The sequence below is a fragment of the Lactuca saligna genome, chromosome 3, assembly GCF_052625555.1.
Source record: "Lactuca saligna cultivar CGN05327 chromosome 3, ASM5262555v1, whole genome shotgun sequence".
Lineage (NCBI taxonomy): Eukaryota > Viridiplantae > Streptophyta > Magnoliopsida > Asterales > Asteraceae > Lactuca > Lactuca saligna.
This window is the reverse complement of record NC_136419.1, coordinates 44,831,197-44,843,059: the sequence shown is the minus strand read 5'-3', so window position 1 is coordinate 44,843,059 and position 11,863 is coordinate 44,831,197. Positions and strand designations below refer to the sequence as shown.

The following is an 11,863-nucleotide window of genomic DNA, read 5'->3' as shown; positions in this document are numbered from 1 at the left end:
ACATTTAAATATAAATGCAACTTATCTAACTAATTTATTACAGCAAATCAACAAATGAAAAAAAAAAAAAATTACTTATTTATCTATTACATCATATGGATAAATAAATATCAACCAAACACAACACAAATATCCAAATCGCTTGTTTATACACAACAACATATAAAAGATTATGACAAACAACTCTTTGTTTTTTCTAAAGCAACTTTTATATAACAAAAATGCATGAAAAATGGATATATATATATATATATATATATATATATATATATATATATATATATATATATATATATATATATATAAACAATTTTAACCAAGAAGTTGCCAAAGAAGACAAATATGGATTTTTCTTACCAAAAGAACCAAAAACAAAATATTATCAAACATAAAAAATCATTCTAACATATAAAAGATAGCTCTGATACCACATATGTGTTTTGATACAAAATATAAGTTTGTTTTTCATAAAAATTGGCAACGGAAGTCTTAAAATAACAAGTTTATTTTTGGTTTATAACAAAACCAAACCGTCAATGATCCATTTATGGAGGTTAGAATGAAATAAAAACATTCATAGAGTTTTTAGAATGACAACCTTTGAAGCCTTTGAACCCACTTGGTTTTGGGATGTTGATGAAGATAACAAAAATCAAAGAGTATGATTTCTCTATGTATATCAACCATCGAGAGGAAGACACTTGGAATGCTAGGTCCTTCTTGTATTCTTGAGTGTTGTAAACCTTTAAGTGTTTAACTCAAATAAGCACTAAATGAGACAACTCAAGGAAGCTTTAAACTTGCAACAATCTTCAAAATACAACAAGAAGAGAGAGTAGAGAGGTGGTTTCGACCATTAGCTTTTTAAGTGAAGTATTAAGACCAAAACCTTGCCAAAAATCATGCAACACACATCCTTTATATACCCCATGCAAAGTAAGGACCTTATAATAAAATACTATAAAGTATTTGTATCATTTAGAAGCATGGAGAGACAAAGCATGGACGTTGACAAGTTACTTTATTAATTTCGGCCATACCTCTCAAAAGAGGATGAATTCTTTAATTTTTTTATAAACTCTAAGTTTCTAAAAGATAAACTTTGTCTTTAGGTAAAAGAAAAAAGAATCCAATTAGTCCAAAAGGTTATGCATGATTTATTAATTCATACCATATGAAATAATAGCTAGATATACTCTCTTATGATTATTATTTTCATAAAACAATAATTATTTCCTAATTGAAATACAATAATTGATATTATTTATTAATAATTATATTAATAAAAAATATATAAAATGTGCCAACTTGATAAATGTGTGATCTTATATGATCATATATATTATTAGCAATATCATTCCTTAATGATTCTTGGTCATATAGATTCAACAATACATTACACTGAGAGATTAAAAGAAATGTAAAGCATAAGTCTAAATTAATGTAATGTCTGTTTATGCTTATGTTTTGTATTAATTATGACATCCCAAGTTTTGAAAATATATCAATATTGAACGTTTTTTTAGAAATGTTTAATGTTAATATTATCTCACATTGAAATAATATCTTGGACCAATTTCTCAACAAAAGAAATACTCGGTTTTAAAATAAGCATAAATAAAAAATTCAAAAGGAACATAAAATTGTGGATGTCACACCTTCACCAACGACCATCCTCTCGCATCCATTTTTTTTTGTTGACTCTCAATCATGTTTGCGCCATCCAATGCTACCAAAATTTCATATGATCTTACTAATATCAAAACCTCGGTCCTTTTGATTCTTGATCTTGACCAGTTAAATTACGATGCTTGACGCGAATTGTTGGAAACCCATTGTTATAGGTTTAGTGTTAATGGCCACCTTGAAGCTCCAAACAACAAAGCTCTTGCTCCGTCCAAAAAGGGCGAATGAAATTGTATTGATTCCATAGTAAAGATGTGGATATACTTTATTATATCTTAATCTTTGCTACGGATGATATTTAAGAAGAAGGTGTTTGCTCATTACATTTGTAATAGCTTGGAAACTCCCTTTCAAGAAAACAAGGATGCAAAGGCCATCCAACTCGATAACGAGCTTCATAATTCATTACCGGTAACTACTCTATTACCGAGTATTACACATGTATGAATAAAATTCTTGACCTTCTCAACAACATAGAACATTGGCTGTAGAGAAAAACCATATGTCACACATCATTAATAGTTTATCACTAAAGTACACCAATATTGCAAGGATCATACGTCATCGAGTGCACTTCCAACATTTTTTGAACACTTGAATCATGATTTTACTCAAAGAGCAACAAATGAAACAAGCTTAATAATGAACCATTGACATATCTCATTATGGGCATTCATCGTCTCCAATGGTTCTTGCTACAAATCACTCTCACGTTTCATAAAATAATTGAGGAAAAATATCAAGGCAACCGAAATGGCAGCCAAAATCGTTGCAATGGCAACAATGGTTGGAATAAAGGCCGACATGGTGGCAGATAGTAGACGCATGTGATAACTCTGACATGCTAGGGTACGGTTCGCACCCACTGTCTTCATCAACTCAGGAACTACGAGGATCAATTTCTCATCAAGCGGGCCTTTTATTCAACCCAACATCAACTATACCCCAACATAATGGGCGACATATTTTAGCATGCCAACAACAATAACTCCATTTTTAGCCTTTAGCAAATAATATCCCATTTTAGCAGGCCGTCTTCACGATCAGCAACAATCACAGGTGTGGTCAAAAATTTCAGCTCTTATTTATAACACCGTGATTTTTCACCTTATTTTTTTAAAGTATTATATAATAGATTTAGGCAACAGAAGTCTTATTTATTATATTAAAAACATCACCAGTATTACTTTAAAAAACAATCCATCAAAAATTCAAAGTTGCAAACAGGTACCAAAACCAAGTATAAATGAAACATTACACACAAGTCTCAACTGATATCATCTCTAAATAACATAAATAAAACTATCTAAAAAGTTCTAACCTCACCAGGTCATTAATATCAAGCTACATGTACCAATACAAGTCACAACAACAAGCAAAGAAACAAATGTCATCATCAGAACAGTAAGTCAATCATAAGCACATGGATAGAAAAAATAAGCATACTTCACACAAGATGTTCAATCATGCACTCAATTCGACATACATCGGTTATTATTAATATATAATACATATATTAATCTCGATATCATTTTCATCACAGTAATTATTATTTATTATATTCATCATTATAATTACTTTTAATGTCCCTCGCTATATGAATTTTTAAATCATTAAAGGATGTTCCCGATTTAGAAACTATATCATCATAACATTTAAAGTGAAAGAAAATGCAACACATAGTACCTATAGTAGCCGAGCAATACATACATATAATGTTGCATATATTCAAGGTTCAAATAATATCATTATGATATAGACACGTATTTAAAGGTGTAAAATATTCACCTCGAGTTACAGAACAAAGCTCACTTCACATTCACATCTATATTTGGATAGTTGACTAGTGATCCATGATTAACTAAGTGACTATCCACTAATAAAACCTTAATTACAATAAGTGCTATTAATCTTATTCAATTTATTAAATAAGTTACATAAATCCTAATAATGGTATTATAATTTGTTCAAAGACAAACATATCAACACCAAAAAAAAAGTTATGGTATTTTTGGTTTTCGTTAAGACAATTACAAGAGACATGTAATTTTTCCCTTAAAAATTATGTGAATATGTAATTTCTAAACTCCACTATTTTTGTTGTTTTTTATTAGTAAGAACAACTCCAATGACAAATCACTAAAATTATGATGTTTATAAACTAAAATGGTATTTTTAATCCAACCACACATTAAAATGATGAATTTTACTGGTTAAACATTGTGGCTTTCATATTTGGTATGTAAAAGTATCCCGCACAATATAATAAGGATTTTTAAAAGTTGGTTGGAATAAAATAGCCATTTTGATGCCTCTAGAGAAGTGTTTTAATGTTTCATTGGAGTTTGTCTAATGAGTTGTACATTGATGCATTTGTTCCTAACATTTCAAACAAACATCCCAAATGACCTATAGCTATAAGTATACAATAACGTCTAAAATGTTTATTTAACATATGGATACATGATTTAAGCCTTAATTAACATACTACTCAGAACATTAAATCAATGATTTACAACATCTATGATTTTGGATCCTAAAACTATGATTAACTTTCACTAGAATTCTATTTAGATCGGATGGAATAGAATGTGGTAAAAATTAGGTAGAGCTTATGTGATATGTTTTACGGTAATGAACATCACTCTCTCTCCATGGTTTAGACCACACGGTTTGAGGAATGTGGCAAGAACTCTCTCTCTCTCTCTCTCTCTCATAGCATGTAAATCTATTTGGTGATTTAATAGTGTTTTATGAAAAACAAATATGAATTTAATGGTATTTATCAAGGTTCTAAATAACGTAAGACGTGACTTGGCGGCAATGTCAAGCTTCAACTATTTCTGAGTCTTGGCGAACCACATCGATTGTAAGACATGAATTAAGACGATAATTTTGTATATAATTAATATTTTTATATGTATTTTCAACTATTATTCTCTTTTATACATATATCTAAATTAAGGCGACATTTTAGTAAAGTTTGGCGGCAGACACAAGCCTTGGAGCCATGACGCGTCACAACGGAACTGAGCTTTTTTAAACCTTGATATTTATGGAACATATAAACCAATTAAACACGTTTAAGATAGTCTTTTTGTTGGTACATCATATATAAAAATAAAAATTTAGTACTTGTAAGTTTTTTTTACCAAATTAATTTTCCGTAAATGTAAATATTTGATATTGAAGAGAATGGAGTGTAAAAATATTAATTTTGGTGAATCGTACGGCTGAGAACAGGTTACAGATTTGTGATTATATAAAAAGAAAAACGCTCGACACTCCGAGAATCCTCACTCAGAAGTCACTTCTTTTCAACTCCCGAGGTCTACCTCGCTAACGTACACTGGTGGAGGGTACAGTACGCACCCAACAACCCTCCACTGTCAAAGGAGATCACAAGCAGCTTTATCACCCACCCTCTCTCTCTCTCTCTCTCTCTCTCTCTCTCTCTCTCTCTACATATACTTATCAGTATACATCTCTCTTTCAACCGTCTAGCTGATTTGGCACTCACGAGTTGAAGTTTGTTTGACGCAATCTAGGGTTTCCAGGAGTTGGATGGTGATTTGATTTGTTATCGTTTTATTGAGTGGATGGATCCGCCGATGATGATGAATGGAGGTGGTTTTCGGTCAGGTAACACGGGGTCTTCGTTGTGTAATTTGCCTGAGATCTGGCCCTTTCAGATAAATCTAGGCGGTGGCGGTGGCAATGCGGTGGCGTTCGGTATGGGGCAATTGGGGGATAATAGCGGTGGTAGCGGTGCTTTTGTGGATAATCGAGATCATGTAGCGGTGGATGATCCCATGGTTGTTGACCAGAGAGGGAATAGTAATCAGAGTAAGAAACGACGTGAAGATGATGATTCGTCTAAAGGCGTTTCAACTAGCAGCCGTAGCAATGGCAATAGCATGGTATTCAATATTCAATCAACCCTACCAATCTAATTGATTCAATATTGATTGCATCAAATTCACTGCAGCTTTGTATTTACTATTGAATATTGATATATATATATATATCTACTATGCTTCACTATTTTCAATTGCTTTTCCCTAAGTTGATTTCGCAGATTAGACTTTAAAGTTCCTCACGTGACTTTCATGGTCAAATTCGGAGGAAATCCAAAAGAATCTATTCAAATTAGAAATTAAAGCTATGATTATCTTCCACTTTATGCTTTTTTCTCTACGTTAGAAAACAATTCTCTCAATCTCGATCCAAAATTCTTCAACCTCACCAAACTATATTCTATTAAACTCCATAGAAACAGTTGCAGTTCATTTCATTTCATGCTCTCCTTTCTGAATTCAGTTCTTCTGAAATTTTTAATCAGCTTGATAGCGATGGCAAACGATTGAAGAGTTTGGCGCTTGAAAATGAATCAGAATCTAAACCAAAACCAGAACCTGAAAGAAGCTCTGGAAAGAAAACAGAAAACAGTGGAAAACCATCTGATCCATCTAAACAAGATTACATTCATGTTCGAGCAAGAAGGGGTCAAGCCACCGACAGCCATAGTCTAGCAGAAAGAGTAATTTCTTTCTAACCTTATCTAAAATGTGAAAAAATAACTTCTTTTTCTTTTGTACTCTGTTATAGCTTTTAAAGGACAATTTGTCGACAGGCTAGAAGGGAGAAGATAAGTGAAAGGATGAAAATTCTCCAAGATCTTGTCCCTGGTTGTAATAAGGTGTGATTTATTTCTTATCTTCTTCTTCTTCTTGTTTTTATATTTCTATTTTTTTTATTAAAAAAAAAAAAATTGGGTTCTCAGGTTATTGGGAAAGCGCTTGTTCTTGATGAAATAATCAATTACATCCAATCATTACAGCAACAAGTCGAGGTAATCATACTTAATTTCATGTTTTACTTTTCATTTTCACATTAAAAATCAAGATTATTTTATGCTAAATAATTTTTATCACAGTTTTTATCAATGAAGCTTGAAGCTGTCACCTCAAGATCACACCCAAGTCCCCAAGGATTTACTTCAAAAGATGTAAGTTTTTGGATTTATATTATTCCTTCCAAATTCAATTTGGATTACATGTCAAAATTGATAATTTTCTGAATTATAAATTGAAAAAATAATCCGTTAAGTTGCAAAAGTACGTATGGATAAATAGTATTTAAAAGATATCTAGGAAAATGAAAATACACTTAACTGGAAAAAAGCTTCATTTTAATGAATTTCTTTGTTAAATTGTTGTTTATCCGTGAAGTAAAAAAGAAAGAAAAAACAGTAATTAAGTCTTTCTCTCTAAAAAGTCAATGTTTGTGTTACAGTTTGGTCAACAAACATTCGAAATGACGGGAGTACCCTTTGGTGCACAACCCACAAGGGAATTTAGTAGGGGATCATCACCCGAATGGTTGCACATGCAAATTGGTGGAAACTTTGAAAGAACATCATGATTCATGATTACACCATAATTCCACAATCGATGGCAATAAGAAGATACACCATGAAATCAAATTCAACATATATTAATGAAATTATATATCTATATATCTATATATATTTATATTTATATCCATCTGAATGTGTTAAGAAGTATCAAGTATGTATGTACTATTTGTTCTCATACATCTCGTAGTTGTAGTCTATATGCCCTTTTACTTACAAACAATATCATGAAAATTGTTTGTTAACTTTTTTTTTTTTTTTGGAAGATGAGAAGCATTATTTGTATGGAACGAAATTAAATAAAGTTCAATCCATTTTAATTTTTACAACTGTAATTTGACATCGATAATAAATTATAAGATGTACATGCAATTTACTTTATATAATGAGGTGTTGTTCGTATTTAATGCGCCATACCTACGTATAGAGTACTACCAAAAAAAAAAAGCTTATAAATAGGTGTGTGTCTATTTCAAGGACAAAAAAAAGAGAGAACATAATTAGTTTGAATCGAAAGGATTGATTAATTGTCTTGTTTGAATTCAAAACCAACTTTTATATGTAGTAGTTTTCCATTTGATTTTCGAACGGAAGGTTTTTTCTTCGAGTTGGATCGGAACAAAAACAGGATTTATATAACTCTACGTAATTAACTAATTATATAAATTCAACAATTCGCAACTTTTTTTTTCTTTATACGTATTTACAATCAAACTTGTTAAATGCAATGTTTTAAAAATTGGTTTTAGTTGAATCGTTTTGGCGGCCGATTCCCGATTTAAAACCTGATTTCTAGGGAGGACGCGGAAAAGACCGCGTTCCGGACTTGTTATGAACATTACAAGTTCGTGGTGATATCGTTTGGGTTAACCAACGCGCTGACAATATTTATGGACCTAATTAATCAGGTATGCAGACCGATGCTCGATCGGCCGGTCATTGTGTTTATAGATGACATATTGGTGTACTCCAAGACCAGAGAGCAGCACGAGGAGCATCTTCGTGAGTTGTTGGGAGTTTTGAGACAAGAGCGTCTCTATGCCAAGTTCTCAACTTTTGAGTTTTGGTTGCGAGAGGTTCAGTTTCTTGGACATCTTGTTAACCAGGATGAGAAATTTGGTCGATCCTGATGGGTTTTGGTCATAAGACATCCTATGTGCTCATACAAACCCTAATGCTTGGATCTAGGTTTCTCTATTGTACATGCTTTGAATCCAAGACTATAAACCCTAATTCTAGCATACAAGTAATCATATTAATATGTAATTAGGTTTAAGATCATACCTTGATTGTTATGTAGCAATAACAATCCTAATTCCTCCTTGTATTGACTTTGGAAGGCTTAGAGTCACAAGTGTCACTCCTCTAATGGTTCACAAACACCATAAGCAAGAGGATGAAGAGGAGAGAGGTTGGAGGCTGCCAAAAACGTGTAGAAACCCTTACAAGAAGCTTAGCCACGTTTTTGAGCCTTAAGGGGTCTTTATATACTTGGGCTATTAGGGTTATCTAACAAGGAAACCCTAATTTGGATGCTTAAGCCCTAAGCAACCCATAGACTCCTTTTAATCAAGCCCTTGGACGATTTCCTTATGGGCTTCCCCATAGAATTCGTCCAACCCTTGATACAAGGCAATCCATGGCCCAAATTGCAATTATCCTATAATTACAATTCCAGTCCCTTAAGTTTAATTAATCTCTTTTAGTCACAAAACTAATTACCAATTAATTATTGACTAATATTAATTAAACAATATGATTTCTCCTTTAATATATTATTCCCATAATATATTAATAAATCATATTTAATCCTTTCTCTCTATAATTCATCCTATCAAGTTGCTTTGGTGAAGGCAACCCAAAAGGACCATGCACCATCGGGTCAAGTACATACCAAAATAGTTATGGACTTAGACACTAATCCAACAGTCTCCCACTTGGATAAGTCTAACAACTATTCTGCGTATGACTTCAGATCCTGATCTGCAATCGTAGCTTTCCAAAGCCGCTGTCAACTCTGATCATATCAGATACGCGTGTCCTTAGATAAGGGATCATATATTCCTCCATTCTAGATATCGTATGAGATATGATTTCAAATCATTCTCTTTGTACTATATCTCGATTTTCGATTTATGACGACAGACTAATTGAACAAATCAAATTAGCCCTAGCCCGGCCGAGCATTTATGTATGTCATCACTAAACCATCGAGGGGCCTAAAAGATATCGCTTTTATCCTACTTTGGATAAAAGGAACAGATAAACTTTGATACAATGCTCGCTTGCACTCACTCACCGAATTACACACAATAATATGTTTTATAACACCAAGTTACTAGTGCGTTTACATATTATCAATGTGCAACCGATTAGCAAGATACAACTCACACATCTCGGTTTCAAGAATATAAGATGTTATCGTCTCACTAATCACTCGAGATAGTGATCCAAGTGAGCGTGGGTTTAATCCAATGCTCAAATCATATTCATAAGCACTCATGAACGTTGCAGCAAACATTTGCTTATGTCTAATACTCTTTTAGACAATCCACACACCAATTCACGACAATCTTCATTCATATCTACTTCCAACATATGAACGACTGTGGCCCGTTTGAATAATTCGATTATTCTTAATAAACTCAATTATTCTGGAAGTCAAAACATGCAAGGTGAAACACAAGAATAATACTAATCCCATATGGCCTCAACCTTTGAGTATAAACAAAACACGTTTTATTTATCATCATATCGATTACTCATTATTTGTCGTTTCGGGTAATCAACTTCTTACTTGAATTCCAACACTTGTCCCATGCTCCTAGCATGCACACAATGTCTACCTATGGTTCTTACTTTTGTGAAATAGACAAATTGAACACATTTCCAATCATTCTCATTTTACAACTCCAAATCCATTTTCTTAAGTGTAAGAATATCAGATTCTTGTTACTTATAGAATATACTAGATTCTAACACTTTATGCAACGATCCTTTTGTAATGTCACTGCACCAAAGTCTCAAAGACTATTGCCAATGATATTACAAAGTCCTCTATCGGAGATTGTTACAAGACAATTCCTTAGATACGATGTCTCTCACTCAAAGCACATTCCTTTGAACATCCTTTTGCATAAAAGTTTCTAATCTAGACATAGATTTTCAATATTCAATTCAATATAGATACATTTCCATATTTTCCATATGACAACTTATTTTTAATAGAATCTTATCTATTCCTAATAATGTCGATATGGTCCATCCAATATGGAAACATTTCCATAATTTCCAATACTATACTTCCAACTACTCACAAGCGACCAATCCTCGTCGAACTTTGGATTGTCCTTTGATAGTTGTTTAATTATTTTAGTCAAAACCGATTCTAGTCCCTTTTCCCTCTAAATGCGCTATACATTTGGAAAATTTTAGAATGGTCAAACATTAAAGCATTTGCAATCGATCCTATACCCGAAGCGTATGGGACATGATGCACAATGTTTTATTTGCTATGTTCTCAAAATTCGAATTGTGAAGAGGAATGCCGCAATCATAATCGAAATTTTAAGAACACGCTATGTACCTTTGACTAAATTTATTAACATTTCACAACCTAATCCTTTAGATTTGAAATGAAGCATAATATTCTCTCCCTTAATTATAGCAAAACAACATTTCAACTCTTACAACTTTGCAAAGTATGACTCTTGTTTTCTATAATTAATATTGCCAACTATGCAATACTTGCCTTAATAATCATACAATCATAACATTTATGCTCCCACTATCATGATGATTATTATAAAACATAACACTTATGCTCCCACTAGCTTCGACATGTATTCATAAACATCTTAACTTTCAAAAAAAACAATACCTATTGAATTTCTTAAGTCCATGTTTCTAATACTTAGTGCTTTGATAATCTTTTATCAAGGCTTCTTAAACTTATACACCTTTGCCTTAGATAGTTCATATGTGTGTCTTAACAATTAAGACTAATTGCCAAACCTCACAATTCAAATTATGGAAAGGGATGCCGTAACCATGATCGAATTCGAGAATGCAATTTTACAACCACTATCTTTTAAAATCTTTCTTAGTGAAAGCATTTTCTCACAATCATTTTCATGAAGGAGGAAATCTTATGACACTTAGATTTAAACGGTGTATGTGTTCCTATCCATGTGAATTTGTTAAAACCAAAGTTTACGACAAATTCAAACTCATATGGATCGAACTTTCTTAATCTTGATTTCTTGCCTTATGGTAGCACGGCTGCCCACCACGTCTTCCAAGTAGTTAAGCAGCTCACCCTTTCCTATCAATGTACTTTCCATTGATCAAGGTCCTTGCCTTTTATGCATTCAAATGAGAACTCATAGGACTCATATGCATAATTAACTTGATTGGATTGGCACAGAAACAAAATAATGTCTTCACGATAGGTTGTAAACCTCAACTCGTGTGCTAGTGATGATCGATAAGGTTTATTTGATTTGTTCTTGAAACCTTTCAAGACCATTAAGACTCCCACTGACTCCTTGACATATAAGATTCTTTTGTCAATAAACATTTCTTGACAAACAAACATTCAAGAGTTAGTGTAGCTTTTATCAAAACAAAACACTTCATAATTTTGGTCTAAGTTGGTCTTTGTCTTATTCAAGACATCACAACTTTCCACATTTGATGAATGTTATAAACCTTTAATACTTTTCACTCATTGTCACAATCTTAACTTTAAGACTTGTTATT

At 32.4% G+C, this 11,863-nt stretch overlaps 1 protein-coding gene across 1 annotated transcript; it reads left to right on the top strand.

Moving 5' to 3' along the window:
* The first annotated feature begins 4,966 nt into the window (after positions 1-4,966).
* BPEP (transcription factor BIG PETAL P (BPE)) lies at positions 4,967-7,431 on the top strand. The gene is made up of 6 exons (XM_078984710.1): positions 4,967-5,606; positions 6,029-6,226; positions 6,320-6,385; positions 6,470-6,538; positions 6,623-6,694; positions 6,982-7,431. Exons 1-6 carry the CDS (start codon positions 5,286-5,288, stop codon positions 7,108-7,110), a joined length of 855 nt encoding a protein of 284 aa, XP_078840836.1. The 5' UTR covers positions 4,967-5,285; the 3' UTR covers positions 7,111-7,431.
* The last annotated feature ends 4,432 nt before the right edge of the window (positions 7,432-11,863 follow it).

Coding starts and splice junctions, on each gene's coding strand:
- BPEP (XM_078984710.1), top strand. CDS start 5,286: ATGGATCCGCCGATGATGATGAATGGAGGTGGTTTTCGGTCAGGTAAC. Junction 6,227..6,319: donor GCCATAGTCTAGCAGAAAGA/GTAATTTCTTTC, acceptor ATTTGTCGACAG/GCTAGAAGGGAGAAGATAAG. Junction 6,386..6,469: donor TTGTCCCTGGTTGTAATAAG/GTGTGATTTATT, acceptor TTGGGTTCTCAG/GTTATTGGGAAAGCGCTTGT.